The following is a 24,916-nucleotide window of genomic DNA, read 5'->3' on the forward strand; positions in this document are numbered from 1 at the left end:
GAGGCGATGGATCAGGTGGAGGCTTGCCCTGTCTGGTTGTGCAGTGCCCTTTGAGAAGTAGAGTCGGGAGTAATTCAGCATATAACATTGGTATCAGAGGAAAGGTAGGTCTAGCCTGTTGCTGCTGTCGTTGTTAAGCTGGAGGCTGTTGTTGCATTCGCTGGACGACGGCATTAACGGGTACCTGAGGTTGACCCGATGGCAAAGGATACTGATGATAGAATGGTGGAAAGAAGGGATGCTGAGAGTATTGCGCATACGTGTACGACGGAGGTAGCTGAGCAGCATTGATGTCCATGACCTGGAACGTGATCAGAAAGGTTTCGGGACAGATAGTTATTGGCAGATCTATCTCCCCAAGAATGTTCTTACGGGATCCGTCGAAGGCTTTAACCAGAAAGGTGCTCATTCCCAAGGGAGTTCCCCGATAACTCAATTGATCCAGAGTGGCCGTTGTCTGAGCCAAGCTGGTATTGACAGAGACAGGGTTCGTCCCAGGAATCTGGCCATTATTGACAGTACCAGAAACGCCAGCTGCAGTACTGGGAGTGAAGAACGGTGGAAGCCCATACGGAAACCCAGCTGTCATAGCAAAGCGAGCGTCTGCAGATGTGGTTGGGAGCACGCTTGTAGTCACCGGTGCAGCTGTGGCTATAGGGATAGCCGTAGCTGATTGTTCTTGAGCGGCTAGCAGAGCAGTCATGACATCATTAGCTTTAGCCAATTCCTCCCTTAGAGTGGCTAACTCGGTACGGAGCTGAGCGTTCTCTTCTTCCATAGCCTTTTTCCTTCTTCTGTACTCTCTGGTTCGATCGATTCTATCAGATTCGTAGACCTTCTGAGCACGAGCCACTTTTCAAACTGTGGCAGAGGAACCAGGAAGTAGTGAGCAATTGGAAGCCTTTGTGACCGATGTATGATGCATATGATGCATGATATGCAGATGTAAATGCAAAAACGACTCTTTTTAATGTCATCGAAGGACTTTTTAAACAAATTCGAAACATTGTAAACACTGTTAAACAAGCAAAATAAGGTTTTACAATGGTAAACTTATGAATACAAGTTCACACCTGCGGTGTCTTACAATGTTTTGATCTGTCTAAAAAAATCTTCGATGTATGCGTGAAAAAAAACTTATGCATGAATGCATGTATGCATGGTTGTTTTGTTTAGTTACAAAGAACAAGGTGGGTTGAGATTCAAAGTAACAGGGCCACGGATGGACACGGCGTCCGGTGAACTAAGGCTTTGGATAGTAGTAACCAAGGTTCTAACACAGTTCCCAAACTGCAACCTCTCTCACATATATCATGGTAGTACAGGACGACACCCGTTCCATGATTATTTGTGAGAAGGTCTAGTTTGAGTGTAGTATCGCGTGACGACTAAAGTTTGAGACAACACTCAATTTAGCCACCGCACTACGTCCTAAAAAGGCTAGGATGGGTTTGGTAACTACGGTTCATAGCTTCGTCGAACAATTGAAAGTGAAGTGCCTAAGCATGACAACACACGCCGACAATATCACCTTCAAAATGCCTCAGCTATGTGAGATTGATCGCATAATCCAATACACGAGGCAACCCCCGGATCGAATTGTCGATTATATCTCTACCTAAACATAAGTTCACTCAGCCCGGGTTAGGACTTTTGATATTCTCACCCCACGCGTCAAATGAAAGTAAACAAGTATTCACATATGTAAGCAATAAAACAAAGCGTAAATATAAACTAAGGAAAACTAGGCGCGACCCGCAAAAAAGATGATTCCCCAGCGGAGTCGCCATTTCTGTTATCATGGTTTTTGGGTGCCAAGCCATTAATCGGACTTGAACCTTTTGACCGTTGATATCTCTCTTTTTTCTTGGGAAGGGTAAAAGGAGAAAAACCCTTAAGAAGTTCTAGATTCGGGGGTCGTTTTCGCTACGGGAAGGTGTTAGGCACCCGGAGCGATTATGGTATTCCATAAGAACCGCTCTCCTAAGTTTATTTCTACGCTTTATTTTTATTGCTTATTTGTAAAAAGAGAAGGTATGATTAGTGAAGAAATGGGGGTGAGAAGAAGTAGAATTTGATTTTATTTCGGCTTGGATGAGTTTTGACTCATTGCCTACGTACCCTTTTAAGGGATCAAAACCGTTCGTAGTTCATTCTCAAAAATGGTTTTTTTGTTTTTTTGTTGGTTGATTTTAAGTTTGAAAAGAGATTTTGAAGAATAGAGATGAGAGGCCTCAAGGGCATAAGATTTGGAAAGTGTGAGGTGGAATTAGTTATTTTGCAAAAATAAAGTCCAAGGAGGATTAAGATTCATTAAAAGTTTTACTTAAGAAAATAAAAGGGGAAATAAGGAGTTTTGACTCCTTTTCATTTTCAAAAAAAGGTTTTCAAGTGAGGTTATTTGCATGTCTTGGAAAAAGTTGATTTTTTTCTAAGTATTTAAACCTAAACGCTTATCTAACCATACAATCCTATGCATACATCTAAGGTGAGTGTGTGCGTGCCGGTGCGTCATAGTGTCCATAGTCCATATTACAACATTGCCTAAATACATTCTATGGCCTCTTTGCCAAGCTACAAACCAATGGTAAAATATTACATCACCGAATGAATTACAATTTGTAAAAAAAAGAAAACTAAACTAACGGAGACAATAGTGAAGATAATGAAGTGCTATGAAGTGATCAACATGAAAGGAAATGTTAGTAGAAAATGGTAAAAAAGGAATATGGCATAAAGCGATGGAAGAAAGTATGGCATAAGACGGTAAAGTGACGATGAAAATAAGCCGGAAACATGTGATGAATAATGCGCATGATGCAAGAATAAAACTCAACACATCAAAACAGTGACATATGCATAGCAAACAGTAGCAAAATTCACATGGAATAGTATGCAAATCAAACATGACGAACACGAACATTATGCACATGAAATGACGGAGAAAATACGAGAAGAAAACAACTAAAATAGTAAAATACGCTAACAAAACAACACATATGTTTTTACCAGTCTTTTCCAAGCAAAATACCACTAAAAATTATCAAGAAAGTAGTAAAAATTACGTGGTAATTTCCTCGGATTTCATGGTAAAATTTGGAGCAAGCAGGGGTGCAGGAAGCAAAGGGGGGGGGGGGCGCGTATAGCAAGAGAAGCCAAGGGAAAGCTGAAACCCTAGGCCCAACAGCGTAAGCCCATTGGGCTTAGAGGATAAAACCTCTATAAAAGAGGTGAGACAGACCTAGGGTTTCACTTTCCCCTTGTCTTTCTCTCTCTATACCACAATTGCTCTGTCTTCTCTCTAGCATGAGCTCACCAGATTTTGGGTTGAGCCACCGTGAGAGATGAAGGTCTGGCTGGAGCCACCGTAGGCTCGCCGGAACCTTCATCTTCTCCGGTGAGCTCCCCAGGGTTCCGGCGAGCTTTCAACCCAGAATTTGATGAAAATCATATCATTCTCTTCGTCTTTTCACTGCGATTACGATTCTGGCCTTGGCTTTTACAAACACTACGTGAATCAACGTGAATCTGGTCTTCTCACTTACGTTTTTCGTAAAATTAGGGTTTGCTTTTTTTTGATAAAATTCTTTGAATCTTTTTAAGATTCTGTTGATTCACGTACTGATGATCCTTTTTTACGAAAAGATGAAGAGATTAACGGCCTGGATGATGTAGATCTGTGCTTTTGGTGTTACGGTTTTTCTTTGAATTTTTTTTAGATTTTTGGCTTAAATGTTTTCAACTTCACAGATCTACATCTTCTCTGAGTTTGTTATTGGCTTTGATGATGAGAATGATGAAGATTCACGTGTTTACCTGAGTTTGTATGGAGATTGTTGATTTCTTCGGAAAATCTTCAAATCTTGCTTCTGTTCTGATCTGATTTCGTTTCTGGAAACTGAAAATAAATCAGTGTGGTTCTTGTTAGCCTTGAATCTTCATCTTCTTCGGTGTACACCTTGCTTCTTTCCTTCTTCTTCTTCCTCTGCGATCAACGCTTGAGTTTGCTTCAATGCGAGCTCGCGTTTGGAATTGCAGAGAAACGGCCAATTCTGTGATGAAGATTCCACAGAATCTCTGAGAATTGATCTAAAAAATGTTGATTCTGATGAAAATTAGGGTTTCTGGAAAAACGGTTAGGGTTTTTGTTCTTGGTGTTCTTGAGAAATTCTGAGAAATTTTTCTGTTTTGATTCAATTGCTGAGAAAGAGAAAGTTGGATTTTTGTTTGTGAGTTGGCGTGTGATTATGGGTCTGTGTGGCACTGTACACCTTTTATAGCTTGACATGTGTGCATCTGAACAAATGAGAAAGTGACACCTGGACCTGAAAAAAAGAATGGCACGGCCTTGGACAAAAAAAAAGAAATCTGGACCTTTCTGCAAAAACAAAACTTTTAAGGGCTAAACTGCAATTAATCAAAAAAGGACTGAAATGTAAATTGAAAAAGAAACTGGACTGAAATGCAATTTTGGACCTCTCCGAGGACCAAAAATGCAAAAATAAAATAAAAAATAAATAAAAATCAAATTGGTAATTTGACCAAACGTAAAGCGAAACACAAATAAAATTGACAAAACGGACTAAAACGAACCAATGGCCTAAATGAGGTACTTCAAAGTAACCTCTCTATGCCAAAATTTTGTGTGAAATGACCAAAATGCCCCTAGGGCTAAAATTGACCTAAACAGACTCAAATTGACCTGACGCTGACTCAGATGCAAGTTTGAAATGAATTTGATAAGGCTTACTGATGAAATGTTTAAAAACAAACTGAAAAGACTCGGAGACAGTCACAAGGATGAAAATGGGTCCCACTGCAAGAAATGACCAAAATACCCCTCTGTATGACTTTTTTGCAAATTTTGAAATAAACTGTAGAAAAAGCAATGTAATGATTCAGAGACACTTTTGAATGACTTACAAGACAAGTAAAGACATTTTGAAAGTTTTATGCAAGAAAAACATAGGTAAAATTGCGATTGAAAATACTGCGAGGCAGAGACAATTTGAACTGTGCAGTTGAAATTTGACAATTGACAAAGTTTTGAAATGAAATTGGGTCCAGTATTTTTAGGTCCAAAAACAGGGTATAACAGCTAGCTACTCTATTTATAGCATACATTCGACTTAAAATCTAAGCAATTACTTTACTAGAATGTTCCACAAGAAACTGCGGGCTAAAATAGAGTAGCTTAAAATTTAAGCAAAAGCAGCAAAAGTGACTCTGGAAGGTGGCACGGCCGTGTCAATGTTGCACGGGCCGTGCCAAGCTTCTGACTTTGGGGGAGACATATTTTTGTCTCCGAATCTTCGTATTTTCGTACAAAATCAGCTCCAAGTCCCTTTCTTTTGCTCCAAGATTCAATCCATCCAATATTCGTTCTTGAAATATAATAAAATACAATCTGTAGTAAACTATCTCAAAAAAAAAATAATACTAATATAAAATAAACTTAAATCTAATTAAAACTAAACTAAATAACATATCAAAATAGATAATAAATGACTCATCACTTTGCCTATAGATTTTAAAACTATTGATTTTGCTATCTTTTCATGAGGAGATGGAACTGAATCACACTATAAGATTTATTGTGCAGTGCAATTAGAAAAATTATAATGAATTCCACAAATTTCAGTTATTCCCTTTATCGTTAACAGAAAAATGTGGTATTTTTATCTCTCACCTAACTCGATACAAATATGGGCATATGTGAAAAGGTGTTTCTATAACAGATTCTATTGACCTCAACCTGAAATTACGACAACCGATTTGATGAATCTAAACCAACAAGTAGATAAATTGGTTGTTGATTTCATTTAAAGGTTCAAAGGAAAAAAAACGAAGCACATAATAAATTGTCTATACAATGTGCAACATAAGATTAACATATCATTGAGTTTAACCATATAAAAAAAAATAGGGTTAATGATGCTTTTCCCCTATAATAAATACTATTTCCGGTTTTCCACTCTGTAATTTTTTTTTTTTAGTTTTCGTCCTTGTAATTTGAATTTTTCTTGGTTTTGAACCTTCATGGCAAATTTCGCCCCCTGTAATTTAAGCAAAATTTTTTTTACCCCCTGTCATATCATTGATTTTGTAAAGTCGAAATTCATGAAGGTCCAAAATCTTAAATCTTTAAATTACAAGGACGAAAACTAAAAAAATTAAAGTAAAATTTTCGAGATCTTTTCTCCCTCTACTCACCTAGTTCAAGTAATAAAATCTAAAATGTTCTACTCGCCTAATTCAAGTAATAAAATATAAAATGTTGTAGGATGTTGGTGAGTGATTTTAACATGTTTTTACACTGTTTAAATTCTATAATCTAAAATACTGTAGGGCGGTGAAAAACATATTCTTAAATTTTATTTTGTTATATGACATATACACCCGAACCAAAACTCATTATCTGCTAAAAAAAATGTGCAAGATAAACCCAACCCTAGGGATGGCAAAAAAATCCGCATCCGTGGATATCCGCGGATAAAATTCGCCACGGACACGGAGCGGATACCTTAATGGATATCCACGGATAAAATAAATGGATATTTTAACTACCCGCTAATTAATGGATACGGATGCGGATTTAATGGTATTCGCACCCGCTATTAAACTGAGTGAATTACGTAAATATCCTTAATGCCTTTCAACTTCCTATAAAAAATAAAATAAAAACTTCCTATAAAAAAAAAAAACTAACCTCGGTACTGGCTTTCTTTGGAACCTCGGTACTGTGGTTTTCTTTGGAACCTCGGTACTATTGTTATTAGTTATTACAAATCTACATTACACTTATTTATTCTCCTCTGACCTCTCTCAGACTTCACTTCTTCTCTCTGACCTCTCTGAGACTCACGATTCTTCTTCTCATTCTCTAACTCACATCCCTTCAAGTTGTAGCCTCTAATCGTCGTCGCCGTCCTTTCAAGTGCTTCAGGTTAGGTTTATCTGTTCATGCGATTATGTCAGGGACATAAGTTGTATCAATAATGTGATTAAGTCTAATGTTTGTCGCAATTTGTTTTGCTTGATCGTGTTAGGGGTCGTTTTCCTTCTGTTGTGCTTGTTTGTTGAGTTGTTGCTTCTTTATTTATTTTTGTTGTTTTGCAGCCATTCTCACACTTACTATGTTTGATCTTGTTCTATTTTTATTGTGCTCGATTGTTTGTTTTTTAATCATCAGAATTTAGCATAGCCTGTTATTTGGAAATTATGAGTTTAGTATTTTTAATGTTCACCGGTTTATCTTGTACTTTCTTTTTTGCACATCTTGTTTATTTATTAACATAGTTCTTTATTTCTGTAGAATGTCTTTTGAACAAACATTAACTCCTTTAGAATAAGTGCAAGAGAATTTGACACCCTTAAATGTGGATGAGTCCAATGCCATTGTTTCAACTGTTTCGAATGTAGAGCCTAATTCAAGTCCTAATGAAATTGAAAGCCCAATACCATGTGAACCTGAGATTGAAGGTTGTAAAAGAAAGCTAACTTTTGATGTTTGGAATCATTTCAAAAGGAAAATGATAGATGGAAAGATGAAGGCCATTTGCAACTATTGTGGTAAAAAACTTGTGGGTGTTCCAAAACAAGGAACGTCACACTTAAAGACACACTGGCAGGCTTGCCCAAATCGAAAAAATCGAGATATAAGGCAAGCTTTGATCAAAACTGAATGTGTTGATGGTAAAGCTATAATGGTTGGTTCTTATGCATTTAATCAAGACATAGCAAGGCAGAAAGTTGCTAAGATGATAATTCTTCATGAGTATCCTCTAGCGATGGTTGAACATATTGGTTTTAAAGAATTTTGTGCTTCTATGCAACCTTTATTTAGTGTGGTTTCTCGTAACACTATCAAGACTGACATCATGAAGATTTATGAGGAGGAGAAAGAGAATACAAAGAAGTTGTTGTCCAAAAATCAAAGTCGTATTGCAATCACTAGTGATATGTGGACTTCAAGTAACCAAAATAAAGGTTATATGACAGTCACAACCCACTTTATTGATGACTCGTGGACCCTTCAAAGTCGACTTGTAAGGTAATAATACTAAACTATTTTGATTAATTTTTGTTATGATAGTTATTTATAAGTTCTTTGGAGATTGCTTGATGTATGTGCTTCAGTATTGACACTTTAGAGCTTATTAAAGTTACCTTGCCTTAGTTAATTGTTTTGTTCATCCATATGATTATTAGGTTCATTTATGTGCCTGCTCCTCATACTAGCAAAGTTCTAGCTGATACCTTGGTTCAGTGTTTGATGGATTGGAATCTAGATACAAAGTTGTCCACATTGACTGTTGATAATTGTTCTACCAATGATGCTATGATTGACCGCATTTTGAAAAAGATTTCACCTAGGTTATTTGTATTGGGTGGTCAATTGTTTCACATGCGCTGTTCGGCGCATATATTGAATTTAATTGTGAAGGATGGCTTGTCCATAATCTCTGGTGCCATTGAGAATATTAGAGAAAGTGTTGTCTATTGGACAACAACACCAAAAAGAGAGGAGAAATTCATAGAGACATGTGGCCAAGTGAACATTTCTTATGATAAAAAGCTTGTTCAAGATTGCAAGACTGGTGGAATTCTACATTTTTAATGCTTGTTGTTGCCATACACTATAGAGATGTGTTTGATAGAGCAGCAAAACGAGATGCTCAATATAAAACCTTGCCTAGCGCGAATGAATGGATGAAGGCAAAAGAAGTTTGTGAAAAGTTGGAAGTTTTCTATGATGGTACACAATTGTTTTCTGGTAGCAAGTATCCAACAGCAAATGGTTTATTTTCCCAAAGTATGTGAAATGAAATTGGCATTGGTTGAATGGCTTGGTTCTTCTGATCATGACATTAAAAAAATGGCTTCAAGTATGCTTTTTAAGTTTGACAAGTATTGGAAGGTGGTCAATGGAGTGATGGCAATTGGCATTGTGTTAGATCCAATATACAAAGTTGATCTGCTAGATTACTTTTTCCCTCTGATTTATGGAGCTGAAGCTGATAATGAAATCGAGAAGGTAAAATCCTTTTTCCGAAGTATGCTAGTTGAGTATGATTTGAAAATCAAGGAGAAGGAGAATGTTTCTTCTTCCTCAAGTCAATCTCAAAATTTATCTGATGTCATTGTTGTTGGCCAAAAAGAAGCTTGGAGGTCTAATTTTGCAAAACATGTTAGTGCAAAAAAAACCGTTGCAACAATCAGGTCAGAATTTGACCAATATATAGATGAGAAAGTGTTACCGGATGATGAAAATTTTGACATCTTAGGTTGGTGGAAGGCTAATGGATTAAAGTATCCAATCTTGCAAATGATCGCCAGAGATTTCTTAGCAATTTCTATTTCAACTGTTGCGTCAGAGTCTTCTTTTAGCACTAGTGGCCGGATTCTTACTCCTCATCGTAGCAGATTGCGTTCAGATACTTTAGAGGCATTGATGTGTGCTCAAGATTGGCTATGGACTGATGTGAAAAGTAATCAAGTTTATAACAAGTTTTATTTTATAATGATTAATTATAAAAAAAAAAAATTGGTGCAAGATTAATTATAAAATGTTATCATTGACTTTTTCTTTTTCAGGTTCAGCAAAATCAAATGTTGATATCATTGAAATTAATTCAGTATTGGCAGATATGGATGCTGACAATATCAGTGAATGACATTGTTGAAGCTAAAAAAGACAACTTCAGGAGCTAGGAAGTGAAAGTGATTGACATTGCTGAAGCTATAAGCTGTTTTTGTTGATGATGAATTTTATTTTATGTTTTGTTTAATCAAAGAATTTTATTTCTATTAAATGTAGTGAACTTTATTTATGTTTTTTTATTGAGTCAAGGATCTTTGTTGTTGTTATAATCTATCGATATTATGTTTTGCTAAAAAAAAATGCATGTTATGAATTTTTGGTTTTAAATTTACCTAAAAAAATAAACAAGTTTTTTTCTTATGAATGTTATCCATAGATATCCGTATAAATCCGTAGATACCTCAAAATCCATGGATTATCCGCTAAATGGATATCCGCATGGATATGGATAGGGTAAATTTCACATTTATCTAACGGAGTGGACACGAATATCACACTATCCACATCCATGGATATCCATTTAATTACATCCCTACCCAACCCCCACACATCCACCAAAACAAAACAATTTTTTTTTGAAAGAAAAAAATCAAATTCAAATTAGAATAATTCTCATTGTTAGTTTGTGATTTTAATTGCCAACTAAAATGTTCTAACTGTTAATTTATAATTATTCAATTTGATTGGAAGGGCATGTACTCAATCTACGTATACAATTTGCAGTGTAATATGCCCATCCTCCTTTGGTCCTTGATATTTGGATACACATGTTTCCCTAAAAAAAAATTGGACACACGTTAAAAAAAAAAGTTAGGATATTGTTTTTCTTTTTTTATAAAAAAAGTTTAAATCAATTTTGATTTGTCCGATAACGATGGATGGTGGCAACAGTAGAAAGATATATGCTGACACGTTAATATTCCGAAGATCAAGTTTAGTATAAAAAACAAGGGAAGTATGTATGAAAGTGTAGGAAGATGAATCATATCATGAGGGATAACCATCTCCGTGTTATCCAAATCCGCTCCAAGGCATGTTCTAGTGGAGCAAGACGTATTGTTGTTGACGTGGTCTTTCAGATAAGTCAGTGGATGTTTTCATCCACGTGTCACTGTGAAATTGACCTTTTGATTGGTCCGGAACAAATTCAGTCTTTCTTTTATTACATAAATTTAGTCTTTCTACTGTTAATTAAATGATGTTAATATTTATAAGTAGATACCGGTCAAAAAATACATTTATAAGAGCACTTTTTTTTTTGGGTCGGTAGACTTCATGAGAGTATAAAAGGAACAAATATGATTAAATATATATATAAAAAATGTAAAAGATCAATGATTAAGGAGGAGGGAGTAAACAAGATACATATATAACACAATCAATTATCTTTAAAATGTTAGAATTGAGATACCTATATTAATATTTTCTAAAGATGAATAGCAAATGATCATAAGGTGTATTAGTTGGTTCTAAATCATAATTTAACATAGGGAAACATTCCATGAAATCAAAATTCCTAACGATCCTCAAATAAGGAGAAAAAAGAAGCTATAGCAAAAGACAAGACATATATATGCTACATGCGATTGTTCTGTGGAAGGTTTCCTCCTCCTAGTGGATAAGTTGGAGCAACGGTTCCCGGCTTTGGAATTGACCCAAGTGGTTGGTTTCCTTGGTATTGATTTGTTTCTACCACTTGTGGTTGTGGCTGAGGAACCCTTACTGGTTCATTTTCTTGGTACTGATTTCCTACCACTGCTTCTGGCTGATGAACCCCAACTGGTTCATTTTTTGTTCCTACCACTTGTGGCTGTGGCTGTTGAACCCCCTCAACTGGTCCATGGTGACCATAATAATGTGGTTTTTTGGTGTGTAGCTTCTCAGCAGCATGCCTTGCTTTAGCTTCATGTAGCTCCATCTTTGCTTTATGTTCTTTAGCTTTAGCACGCTCATGTGCTATCACTTTCTCCTCTTTTGTTCTTGCCATTCTTTTCTCTGCCTGTATTATTATCATAGTTAAATATCACATTCCTTCTAATACTATATAACAAGGGAAATATTATTTATAAATATAATGCATTTGATGAAAAAAAATGACCTTCTCGTCTATTTTAGCTTTATATATGTCGGCTTGTTCCTTGGCAGCACTAGCCTTATTTTTCAGCTTCTCCATTGAAGATTGCATCTCTCCTCTTGCTTTCCTTGATTTGTCTAATGTGTATATAGTGTGTTGGAAGTGTTGTTATGAACAGACTAGGTAGTTTTTGATGTATGTGATGAACTATTTATATGCATTCTAGCATATGGAAGTGGAAGATTGAATCAAAACAAAAATAGATAAGGCCATCAAATCATTGTTCCACATGGAATGGAAATGTTTGCACCACTTGTTAAACATGCACGGAAATTCCATCCACTGACTGCCACGTTCATTCATAGCCAAGAAATAAAAAAACTAGATGTCCATGATTATGGACTTATCTATGCTGTCAAAAACAAAACATCACTTAAAAATTTTAAGATTCTTTTTAGAAATATATTATTGAGTGATTAATTTGTTAGAGGATGATAAAATCGTTAGCATAGATCGGACTGTCATTCTTCAGTGTTTCACCTTCTATCCTTTGTAAAACAATGAATTGTTAAAAAAGATTATTATAAGTAGACCTTTCACTTACATCATGATTAAAATTTTAGTATAGAATTTCACAATTGAATATGACAATTAATTTTGTATGAGGTGTATGTCTCCTAATTTATTTATTATTTTCTTTATGTAAAATAGGAAAAAAAATATATGAAAAAAAATTGTTTTTTGGAGGCGATATGAAAAGAAATTAATAATAATTATGTACAATATCAATAATGAATTAGTCTAAATGATAATAGACTTAGTTTTCTTTTTATGATGATTGGGTTTCATAAACTTAAGTTTCTTAAATGTATGGTAAAGGGTTTGATTCTTAACTCTTCTGAAAAAAATTCGGTTGAAAACGGAGACTAGTCAATTGTCACATGGCAAAATATATTTCATATATCAATGAGTTATGATACATAGACATCCTTAGGTGGTAATACACCCTTTGACACCCACACAAAAATCTGACACGCTGCTACATGGATCCCGAACAAGCACACTTTCTCTTTTCTCTCCTCTTCTCTCTTCCTAATATATGGGGTGTACAAGGGTGTATGAGAATAAAAGGTGTCTATCTAACATTTTACAATATATATGTGTTTTTTTTATGTGCAAAAAATATCAACGTCTATGAGACTAAAATTTCATTACGTCGAACGATTTCTTTTTCCATCATTCCCCACGATTTTTTTCTTCATTATGTCCGGTACACATTTGACTTTTCTTTAGTGCAAGAAAAGTGCAGAGCCCAAGAGGAAAAAATTAAGCTAAGTGATAAAATGGAACATTCAGAAACATGTATACGTCATAAATGTTATAAAAAAGAAGACATTGAAGTTTTTTAGGATGAGTCTTAATAACAAGTAAATCAAAGAGAGTTTAAAGATAAACTAAAATTAATTAGCCAATTTATCAATATGTTACCTTCGCATCATGTATAGTTGATTTGAACTTGCTAACTCGTGTTTTTTAGGTTACGAATACGCCAAATCAGGGTAGGAACATTCTAATTGATATTACATTTCTTTGTTACCATATCTAATAAAACTTTTGAGTCGCTCTCCATTTGTTGGTGTGCTATCCCCTGTCTCCAAGCCATATACATATCAATATACATGCCTCACATCTTTGCATGTAACGTGTCACATAAATCGATCTTACAAGCATAACTATTCAAACTGCTCCATACCAATATACATGCCTCATATCTTTGCATGTAACGTGTCACATGAACCGATCTTACAAGCATAACTATTCAAACTGTTGTCAATTATTCAATACATCAAATATCATTTTAGTCTTGAGATAAGATTTAAACAATTAAATGCATTCAAAGAATACCATTCTATTGATAAGTTAAGTCCTTCAAAAAGTTTTTATAAAAAAAGACAATTAAACGGAAACAATTAAACAAAAATTTGGAAGACGAGATTTTTTATAAATACTCCCTTTCATCTCATATACCCTCCGGTCACTATTATAAACAAAAATGAACATTTTAAATTCATTTATTAAATAATGTATATGATATATAATAAAAATCATATACATTATTAATTGAATAAATCTAAAATGTTAATTATTATTTATAATAATGACCAAAATGTGTATATAAGATTTTTTTTTAGATTTGTTGAATAATTAATGTAACTAATCAACATTAATTATTAATTATTCCATAAATTAAAAATATTATTTTTCTTACAAGGGAGTATCAACTTAGCCAGAGACTTACAAAAAAGTCTTTCCTTGTCAACAAAAAAAAAAAAAAAAAAGTTAGAGTCCTTGGGGGAGTTTTGACGATCGTACACGTGTCAAGCAGCAATTGGAAAAGAATCTAACGGTTGGTTTAGCTCGCTCTTATTATCCCGTAAGTTACGTGCGTGTCAGCAAGCACTTGAAGAAGAAAAAAGAAGAAGAAGAAGAAGAAGAAAATGGCGCTACCCCTTCTTCGAATTCCCAGTAGTAGTTGTTGTTCCATTCCATTTATTAATACAAAGCCACAATATCTTCCTTCTAAAACCCTCCGCAAGTCGACGGTGGCAGCAGCGACGGAGCTTCAAACGCCGGTGAGACTAACTGAAGCAAACGATTACCGGTATCCTAGTGGCGATGCTCCAACGCATAAGGTCACAGTTCACGATAGACAACGAGGAGTTGTTCACGAATTCCTCGTACCCGAGGTTTGAATTAATCATCTACTCAACTGAATTAACTAAGAATGGTTAAAAAATATTAATGTTAATGTGAGTACTGTTTTGTGAAATGCAGGACCAATATATATTACATACTGCTGAGTCTCAGAATATTACCCTTCCATTCGCCTGCAGGCATGGTACTTACTTTTATCTTCAAATTATGAGTGTATCTTGATTATTTTAAACTTATGCAAATCATCATCATATAACTAAGTGATTGGATGTAATAAATGTGTCAGTGTCGTGAAGTGTCGGTGCTACTTTAAGAGACCTTAAGTTGATGGATTTTCATATACTTTAGGGGCTAAATTGAAAGATTTTATATAGGAACTAGTTATTATGGCTTATGGGCTAAATTGGATTGAATGATAGTTTAGGGACTAAATTGATGGTTAATTCCAGTACGAAGTTTGATATTTTTAACATACCCGTGGGAGAGAATATTCTTTTCAATTTTCATTAGGTTATATGAAGAATTTTATGAACCTATCATATTTGGTTCTGTTTTTTCAATATGTAATTAGTAATGGCCCTTACCTACCAAATATGTGTAGATTCAATTTCATCCATGTATAGTTGAAGTACGGATGAAATTGTGATCAATGTATACTAGTATAAAATTTATCTTCCCTCCTATTGGGAACGTAGACAATCACAATTTTCCTCTGTAGATCATGTAATGCATCATTGATACTTGTTTTCTCTGCCGCTTCTGTTTCCGTCTAGATTGATATATGTTTGGTTTTTGATGCTATTGCTGGTTTCCTTATTTTTTTGCTTATTTGATACTTTTTATGGTAGGTTGTTGTACTAGTTGCGCTGTTCGCATAAAGAATGGGAAGATTAAACAGCCAGAGGCACTTGGGATATCTGCCGAATTGAGAGAGCAGGTACGTAAAACCATGTTTATGAACTTTTTTTATTGACTTGGTCATTTTGACTTGTTAGGTAGCAATGCATGATGCTCTGGTGACATGCTTTGTATTTGCTGTTTTTCCCATCAACCATCTTTAATGATGCTAAAGAAGAGGATCAGATTTTATTTTCCATTTTTATTCTAATCTTGAAAAGTAAAAGAAGACATTTGAAAATGATAGCCATTATTCAATTTAGAAGTTTGTCTACTCGCTACTCAAACTCATTTTCCTGGTATATTCCTCTTATGATTGTATGTATATTTTGCATTTTGATTTCTTGTTGGTGTTTCAATTTAAGGATCCTAACACAAACAAGTAGATTAGATATATCCCTACAATAGAACAAAGATATTTCTGATATATTCCTCTTATGATTGTATGTATATTTGGCATTTTGATTTCTCTGTTGGTGTTTCAATTTAAGGGCCCTAACACAAACAAGTAGATTAGATATATCCCTACAACAGAACAAAGATATTTTTCAGCTTATGGATAGTTTGATGCCATTTGCTATGAACACCCTTTTTCCACTATAGTAGTTAACAACTACGAGAAAAACATTTTATTTGTTGCATTATCATTACTCTTGCAAATTCCAATGTCTCTTATTTCTCAGTTGGACATGTTTGTGAGATTTTTGTTTCATTTCAGGGTTATGCACTTCTTTGTGTGAGTTTCCCATACTCTGATCTTGAAGTAGAAACTCAAGATGAAGATGAGGTAACAAGCAAAATTATAATCATAACTTTCATTTTATGGTAACTGTTTGAATAGATACCAAATCAAATCAACACTAAGAGGATGTTTTAATTTTAATCTTGTTAGTATACCTGCAAAATATCTCACATTACTTTTGCTTTACCTTTGAATATTTTGAATATTTTACACGGTCTTTAGGATATATACTGGAACCAATTAGTCATCTAATCAACAAAGCAATCTTAGGAGTTTTCCGTATTCATTTTATTTCTATTTTGTTTCCATGTTTAATTAGTTTTAGTATTCCTTTTTCCTTTTGAAACCCTTGCTTTTCGAAAGTCATATTAGACTTAGGATAATCCAAGTCAAGCCGGATGGACACATTTAAAAGAACAAAGATTTCATAGTGCCTATTTTTGTTTTTCATTCACAAGACTTTAATTTGGAGATCTTGTTTAAGGGAAACTAAGTTCTTAGCCGCTTAGACCAATAGATGTTGGTAATAATCTTAATAGGCTTTAGCTTGTACTGACTAGCTCTTGATTCATGTTAGAACCGACATATAACTGCTTTAATTTTGTGAATAATACTTCTACTTTTTATTGAACAAACGCGGGGAATTATCATCCAACAGTGGTTTGTTACAAAGGGAGAAAAGGAAATACAATAGAGAGATGGAGAATGAATGTAACTGCTAGTAACCACTAGGAATTAGAGAGCTTAGTCTCTCCCAACCAACCTGTTGAGAAATGACCCAATCCTCTGCCTCGGTCTAAACTCCTTCTATTTGAAATTGCAAAAAATATTATAACTGCTAAGTGCTGTCCCATTTCATAACTGCTGTCCCAGGCCCTCTTAGACTAATGGTCTTTCTCCTAGCATAATTTCTCACGATGGGAGGCCCTTTTCCAACAACTTAATTTTTGTATAAAAAGAACTTTTGAATGAACTTGTACATTTTATAACATCACAATACACTATTTTTTGTCTATAAAAAGTACTTTTTTGCTTATAAATGTGTCTGGAAGGAGTATGCTGTTGTGGTTGGTTTTGTAATGTTAGCATGGCATTGAGGGTGAAAACCTTCATTACTATTTTTTGTCTATAAAAAGTACTTTTTTGCTTATAAATGTGTCTGGAAGGAGTATGCTGTTGTGGTTGGTTTTGTAATGTTAGCATGGCATTGAGGGTGAAAACCTTCATTGCTATTTTTGTCACGTTCTTCATGTCAACAATAATTTCAGTGATAACTCATTTCCCACTAATGAATTGTAATGGTGATTTGATGTTAGCTGTGGCTCACGTCATTCCTTGATTTGATTTCCATGTTTATCAGTTTTCCTCTTGTTTGAAACTTTCTAAGGTTTTTTTGAACTCTCCTTGTTGTGTGTAATTGCTTGAAAGATCATTACTGATTTTGGTCAAATGATCGGAGCTATCAGCTATTGTGATTTATTCAAATTTAGGAATTATTTTAATGAATAGTTTTTAGGAACCTAATTATTTCCTTGCTCAGCTTATGCTCTTTAGATATCAGATTTGGGTAGACTTTCATAAAACTTTGCAGTTCGTACATCTAAATCGGCAAATTTTGTCTTCACACGTACAAGCCTCATGCTTGGGAGTTGTGGACTCATAAAATTATACTTATCCGGGCCCATACTCGATGACTTAAAACATGTATAAGCTGTGTTTCTTTGTACTCGGCTCATATCCTTGTACTCGGCTCATATCCTCGTACTCGGCTCATTCTGCTACTATCCAGAATGAATGATATAAAGGGAGAGGGAACCAAGGAGAAAAGACTAATCCGTTTCTGTACCATAAGACACAAAAAACACCTGAACTTGAACACGACATGCTGTCTATAGAGGTCTTTGAATTCCTTCCGGGAATAGGTCTTAAAACAAACCATGGATGAATTTACCCAACATATGAACATAATATGATACAACTCCAAACTCCTTATTGCAAGGAATATCAGTGAATTCCATCATCTAATCCTTTAACTTGCTCTGAAATTTCCTCTGAGCATCTTCTCATCATATTATTTTCTTTCTTCTGGTGAACTATTCTAATCAAATATTGTGGTTGATTATTTAACCGGAAAAGAGTTCATTTGTTGGAAACTTGAAGCTTAGTAAGAGTCAACTTGAGGGGAAGGATTATAATGTTTGCATGATATTTCATAATAGCTTTGTTGTGTCATTGAATATTTTATACATGATATTTTAAACTATGTTGTGTTTTCGAGGCTACGTAAAATTCTTGTCTTTGTTTTCATTATATCGTTTGTTAATGAATATTTGCTACCCTTGACTCACAGGTATATTGGCTTCAATTTGGACGTTATTTTGCAAGAGGACCAGTGGTAGGTTCTGTTATATATGACTATTTTTTTGTGCAAATGAAGTTGACATGTTTTCTTTGGTAATGTGGCCTTTCTAACACACAAATCATGTACAGGAAAGAGATGACTACGCCTTGGAGTTGGCCATGGGTGACGAGTAAGCAGTGCAGAAAATCTTACAAGCAGCTTTGCAAAGAATGCAAGTTTTGTCTCCTTTCCTTTTCTCAGTAGCACTGATACTTCATATTGAAGATATGTATGAGTATCTGACATGTGTGGGCGTTCGACACTCATACGACACTGACACGTGTAATTATATTCAACAATTTTCATTTACTCAAATTATGAATATGATTAATGTCTACATGTTACTTGGTGTGTTCAGTGTCGGTATCTTTACGTGTGTCTATGCTTCAAAAATCTTATTCTCCCATGTGTTTATGTGTATTTTCTATGGTCTTTTTGTTGTCATATGCATTATTACTGTTTGCATAGTATAGAAGATTTGGCATGCTTTTGGATCATGTTACAATGTGGTTCAATAGGAATGGAATTCTGTCATTGATGTACCTTTTGGTTGAGTCAATGCTGAACCAAACGCACAGTAATGGATAAGGTATCCCAATTCACGTGACGTGACTTTGGCAGGATAAAAGGGTTGGTTGACTTTAAAATGAGAAAAAGCTCGTCTTCATCTAGTTATCCTCTCATCTCAACAGCCAACAATAAAATCAGAAGAAATTAATGATCAATTAATTAATAGAAATAAATGTTGATAAAATTACAAAACAAAAGGTATTAATCAATCATATATTACATTGGTCAAGTATAGAGTATGATTTTTCTCTAAATAATATTTCATCCACTTCTAAATGATTTTTTCTTTAGGAAAAGAAATTAAATTAATTGTTTTCAAGATACAATTTTTTTTTTTTCCTGTTAAATTAAAACTGTATATAATATCCTCAACTTATTAGACTACACAGTGACGGTTCTATAAATAGAGTGGACAAAAAATAGTTTATAATATTTTTGTTAAAAAAGTTTATAAAATTTAACATAAATAATATTAATATATAAATATAATGTCATTAAATAATACTAAAATAGCTGTATTACTTGAAATATGATGTAATTTGCTATTATATTTTTAGTGTTAGAGAGGAGAGTAAAAAATAGAAGGTATTCTTTATAATAAAAAAAATCATAATAATAATGTAGTTTTTGAAAACTGCTTAAAGCAAACGTCAAATTAAATTAGTACTAATATTCATAAATTTAGTTTTAACTGATTTTCTTACTGTTTACAATAAATCTAGATACTACACTAATCGTTTGTTCAAGTAAAATGAAACAAATGAAGTAATATTTTTGGCGTTAACCCTTAGGTTCTGAGGGAAAGGTAGCCCTAATAATCCGAAGATAAATAAAGTTTGTACAACATGAATGCATGCATGTACTTCTCTCCTAGCTTCAAAATGCAAAGAAAGATTTGAATAACAATATTTTCTTAGATTTGAGCTCTATCAAAGAAAGATTGGAATAACAAAATTTTCATGGATTTGAGCTCTATCAAAGAAAGATTGGAAGAACCGTATTTTCTTAGATTTGAGCTCTATAATAGAAGTATCAAATATTTCATTTGGCCCAGCTGAAGAACCAAATAATTGCATAAAGCCGATGAGATAATGCAGGATCAAAAGAATATACCACTGTGGTCCAAAGTTAAATTAATAAAGAGTCACTCCACAACAAGATGGTGAAGTGAAATGTACAACACAGCACTAGACCCCACTCCCACGAGCCTTGTTTGTGAAGGGCCTCTCACATATGAACAATTGACAGATTGATACTTGTTGGATTATGCAAATGAAGTTATTATTGTTTGTTTTTAACTCAATCAATTGTTATATGTGAAGCAATGTCGTAAAGAAGCTAATCTTTACTACAAAGTTTGGAGGCATTTTAGTCCATATATTGTGATATTGATTATTTGCTGTTATGCTCAACCCAATAGAATAGCAACATGTTGCTGACCAAGTTGGTAGTTCTGCATTCTGCTCAGATCAAAATTGGTTAGGGCTTATTTGCATCAAGTTTGCCTAAATGACTGATGTTTGTTGCATTTACTGATATTGAGGAATACATATAATTTGTAGGCTGGACTATTGGTGGGAATTAGTTTAAAAAGATTTCAGCATGTAGAGAGAAGATTAGTAAGAAGAGTAGATTATACGCACGAGAGTCAGGTGGGAATTAGTTTAAAAAGATTTCAGCATGTAGAGAGAAGATTAGTAAGGAGAGTAGATTATACGCAGGAGAGTCAGATCAATAGAGGCATTAGATTAGAAATTAAAGAAATTATCTTTATTTATTTTATATTTTGAAATAGTCTCTTATAGTCTTTTTTTTTAACTCAGTATTTGATCGAATGATCGACTTTGTATCTTATAAATTTTGTTTTGAGATGGTCCTTATCTCTATTTTTCCACATAAACCACCCTTAACAGCATTAGTAACAGATCAAACGGAAATGACCATTTTAGAAAAATAAGATAAAATTGGAACCTAAAATAAAGATATTCGCCAAAAAATTATTTTAGTTGAATTAATATTGGAGAATTCACGTGTAGGAATTGATGTACAAAAGAAAGAAACAGATAATGGTGGTGACAAGTGCCAAGTAAAAAAGTTTAATGTATGGTACAAGCAAATGGGAAAAAAATGCTTCCTAATCCAAATACACTTTTTATGAAGGAAACTTTTCTTGTTTTAATTAAAATCTTGTTTGAGACTTTTCAAAAGCTAAAAAGAAACGGCACTAAATGTTTTATAATCAGAAATCACAGCCACAAATTATGATAATATTATTTTGCTTTTTAATGTTAGCAGAACAGCACAAATTATGGAAAGCACTATGTATTCAAGGGACAGTTACAATCAAAAATATCTTTCTTAACTTGAAATGACACAAGCCTAGTACTCACAAATTAGTGATTTTCACTTGAACATGACATTCATAAAATGATTGATACCAAAATATTCTGTGGAGATCTCAAACGGTAAGGCTGACATAAACAAGGCTGTTGGGGAACAAGGGGCAACATCAAAGGACCAGAAAGAGTTGTCCAGATCACTATAAATTGATATTTGCAACCTCCTAGTGATTATTAATGTTGAAGACATAAATTTTGCAGTGTAGATGTTGAAAAGGACATTAGCTATGTTACATTATTACACTTTCAAAAATGGTGCCAGTGTTGTGTGATTCATAAAAAAGATGTTGCTTCTATCTTAGTGAACCTGTCTGCATTCTGCAATTGCAACATGTTATGTACTTTCTGGCAGAATATGTTTTCAACACATATCAAGATTTAACTGCGTGACACCGACACTTCGGATCAAATATGTGTCCAGTATGTCAATGTCTGACACAATACTGACACATGTGTTTACATTCAATCACTTTTATTTTTTAAAATTATTATAAGTGTCCACATGTCAATATCAATGTCATGTCTAGTGTCCGTACCTGTATCAAGGCTTACTAGAAATTTAACCACCACATCAGTGTCTAGAAAAAATTATCAGCTATTAGTCAAAACCTACAAAGGATGAGCTAAGAGCACAGTCATATTCTGCAGTGTATATCCAATTCCTGATTTAACATGGTTTTAGTCATGCATGTCAAAATCAACAAAGGGAAACCATAGAATAAGTAAAGGTTTCCCTTGCTGAAAACAAATCCTCACCTCAATTTCTTTCTGAGATATCTATTGAGATTTTGGACTTGGACCCAGTTGTTATCTTACTGATATAGTCCATTTGACTGCTTTACCCTTTTACTGTACTTGGACCTTTTCTATTTCCAAAAGGCCAAAAGTATGTGAAAGAAATAAATGGTGCTTGGTGCTCCACACACACACAAATATAGCAGTAGTTTTCTCAACCACTTATTAAACAAAAGTAGAAAACAAAATTTACCTTATCAAAAGATGTGGTTTTTGCATAGCACTCAGAATCAAGAATCTTATAACAAATAGTTATCGACTTATTCATACACCAATTCAAACAAAAACGCTTAATACAATCACCGTCACGCAAGGGAAAAATAACTCTATACATGTGAAGAAAGTTTTCAATCTGATTTGCACTCTTTATTATTCCTTAAGATTGATATGTAAATAGCAAAAACCAAGGTTGTAGAGTCTGTAATGACCTTGCTATAATAGTATATGATTTATTAGGTGCTGAACTTCTGCGGCTCTGTCGTGCTTGCTGAGGCCTGCGTCATCATCATTCAGTAACATTAGTGTAAATAATTTCATACAGCACATAATTAACTACGAAAACTATGTCTTGTTTTGCAAGGAATTAAAATTTATTACATTGTTTCTCTTCAAAATAGAAAAGAGGAAAAGATAGTAAGGAAGAGGAAACTATACTGACCCCAACTGAGGTAACAAAATTGCAAACTGCACATTTCACGGATCTTGCTCCATATTGATACATAAGTAGCATCCTGCAGTTACCACAGTTTACATGTGCCACCTGATTTGCTGTCACAATACACATTTCATTCTTAAAACTACAAGTAACGGACTCCGAATCACAACAATTTAAATCCAAAAAGAAACATGTTTTTGAAGCTGTCATTATGCAAATTTACTCAACAATTTAACAAAGCTCATGAGATTATTAACAAAAAAATCAATACCTTCCAGAGCTAGATTGACTGTGTGACAACAAGAGCATTGAACACTTGTTGCTCCGCGGATGTACATGAGTAAAGTATGGCATCCTCCACAAACTAACTGAGCCATTTCTGTGCCTGTGAATACATCAATGCTTGTAATTCAGCTGATTCATGTTCAGTTGACTAAAAATGTGGTAAATATCACAAATTGAAGATTCAGGAAACACACAAAGCATGAATTATGCAAGAGGAAGAATATTGCATCATACCAGGAGGTGGCACTGCTGTGACAGCATTGCAAACAGCACAGCATACAGAAGTTGCTCCAACTGGATACATAAGAAGGTTTCTACAGCCAGAACACACAAGTTGACTCTGTGCACCTAGCATCCAAACAACATTTTTACAAAAATAATTTAATTTATGTATCAAATAAATGGCCACATTTCTATACCATTCAACATTAAGTGGCACTGTAATTTTGTTGAAGCTTCAAAGCATAGTTATTGTTAAAATCACATAGGCTCACCCTGATTTCCCAAAACTCACTGTCAATCTAAACATGCACTAAAGATAGGTTCAAATCTGAGTCTTAGAGGAATTTCACTAAGAAAATCTTCACATCCAATCCAACATATCTCCCTTTATCTGATAAGAAATTGGACTGATTTTTTTTTCCTCTCCATTTAGTAAATTCTGTATTATTCACTCTATCTAATGACTTGCTTTCTACACCATCATTACTAAAATTAGACATTAGATTATACTTCATTCCTTCTTCCAAATATGGACAAGAAATAAGAATTCAAATCTCCAACCACAATTCGTCAGCATAAAGTAATGAGTTGACCAAATAAAGAACATGCATCAATGAGGAAATCAAGCACAGAGAAAAAGAAAGGTTAAGATACCATTTGTTGGAGGTGTTGTATATGGAGCTGGAGCTGGAGCAGGAGCTGGAGGTGGAGTTGGATAAGGAGCAAGTGGAACTGGCATTATAAAAGAACTAAGTCAAAAGTATTATTTTTCTGTGCCAAATTCTACAAACAGAACAAAGCACTTCCATCCATTTTTTCAACTCCTGGAAAAGGAAGAAATATAGTAAAAGATTCATTCAAGAGGGAGAAAAAAAGTGATTAACTTGGTAGGTTGAAAAGGAAACCTTTGAAGCAAAAGATTGGTAGAATATCAAATCAAAAACCAGATAAAGTGAGAGTCAAAGGAAAAGCTTCCTCCTTGAAATAAAAAACCATGCATGAAGCTGGAGGAAGATAGTCCAGAAGTGATGAACAATTGAAGACACTGTCACTATATTTATATATTTTATTGAGTTATGTGTGATAAAGGGAAGAATTGTACATTATATATAATATATAATATAATGTTACTTGTACAATGGCAAGTAACAACTTTGTTAGTAGTTGCTAGAATGAAAAAAGGGAGAAAGAGAGAGAAAAGAAATGGTGGAAAAGGATATGAGTGGATGTACACTAAAAAGAAATGGACTAAAGAGATGCTATATATGCTATGTGAAAGAAACGCAACTATTTTTCACCTTCATTTTCTTTTCTAGCAAATGGTGTTCCAATATTATGAGAGTAAACATTTTGTTTTTTTATAGGTTTAAGTTTTGATGCTAGCTAAATTTGATTTTGTTGGATGTACGGTAGAAACTCGGGAGCAACAATAGACTAACCGTCCAGAATAACTAAGAGATAAGAGAAATAGTTTGCACGGTTGTTTTATGAAAAAATTTAAAACAACTCTTTTTTTTCATTCTCACATCGTGTTCTTAGTGTATCTCTCTAACCCTT

At 34.2% G+C, this 24,916-nt stretch overlaps 3 protein-coding genes across 3 annotated transcripts; 1 reads left to right on the forward strand and 2 right to left on the reverse strand.

The window, feature by feature from the left end:
- Window positions 1-10,957: 10,957 nt before the first annotated feature.
- LOC11409833 (late embryogenesis abundant protein 6) lies at window positions 10,958-11,878 on the reverse strand. Its single transcript, XM_003608572.4, has 2 exons — window positions 11,703-11,878; window positions 10,958-11,603 (listed from the first exon to the last, which is right to left on the reverse strand). The coding sequence occupies exons 1-2, from the start codon at window positions 11,787-11,789 to the stop codon at window positions 11,181-11,183; spliced, it is 510 nt and encodes a 169-aa protein (XP_003608620.2). The 5' UTR covers window positions 11,790-11,878; the 3' UTR covers window positions 10,958-11,180.
- Window positions 11,879-14,131: 2,253 nt separating this feature from the next.
- On the forward strand, window positions 14,132-18,865 carry LOC11413430 (ferredoxin C 2, chloroplastic). Its single transcript, XM_003608573.4, has 6 exons — window positions 14,132-14,425; window positions 14,514-14,577; window positions 15,242-15,330; window positions 16,009-16,077; window positions 18,383-18,427; window positions 18,523-18,865. The coding sequence occupies exons 1-6, from the start codon at window positions 14,177-14,179 to the stop codon at window positions 18,565-18,567; spliced, it is 561 nt and encodes a 186-aa protein (XP_003608621.1). The 5' UTR covers window positions 14,132-14,176; the 3' UTR covers window positions 18,568-18,865.
- Window positions 18,866-22,373: 3,508 nt separating this feature from the next.
- On the reverse strand, window positions 22,374-24,616 carry LOC11409342 (protein LOL1). Its single transcript, XM_003608574.4, has 6 exons — window positions 24,265-24,616; window positions 24,014-24,183; window positions 23,372-23,485; window positions 23,124-23,237; window positions 22,856-22,965; window positions 22,374-22,691 (listed from the first exon to the last, which is right to left on the reverse strand). Exons 2-6 carry the CDS (start codon window positions 24,096-24,098, stop codon window positions 22,650-22,652), a joined length of 465 nt encoding a protein of 154 aa, XP_003608622.1. The 5' UTR covers window positions 24,099-24,183; window positions 24,265-24,616; the 3' UTR covers window positions 22,374-22,649.
- Between the last annotated feature and the right edge of the window lie 300 nt (window positions 24,617-24,916).

The sequence above is a fragment of the Medicago truncatula genome, chromosome 4, assembly GCF_003473485.1.
Source record: "Medicago truncatula cultivar Jemalong A17 chromosome 4, MtrunA17r5.0-ANR, whole genome shotgun sequence".
Classification (NCBI taxonomy): domain Eukaryota; kingdom Viridiplantae; phylum Streptophyta; class Magnoliopsida; order Fabales; family Fabaceae; genus Medicago; species Medicago truncatula.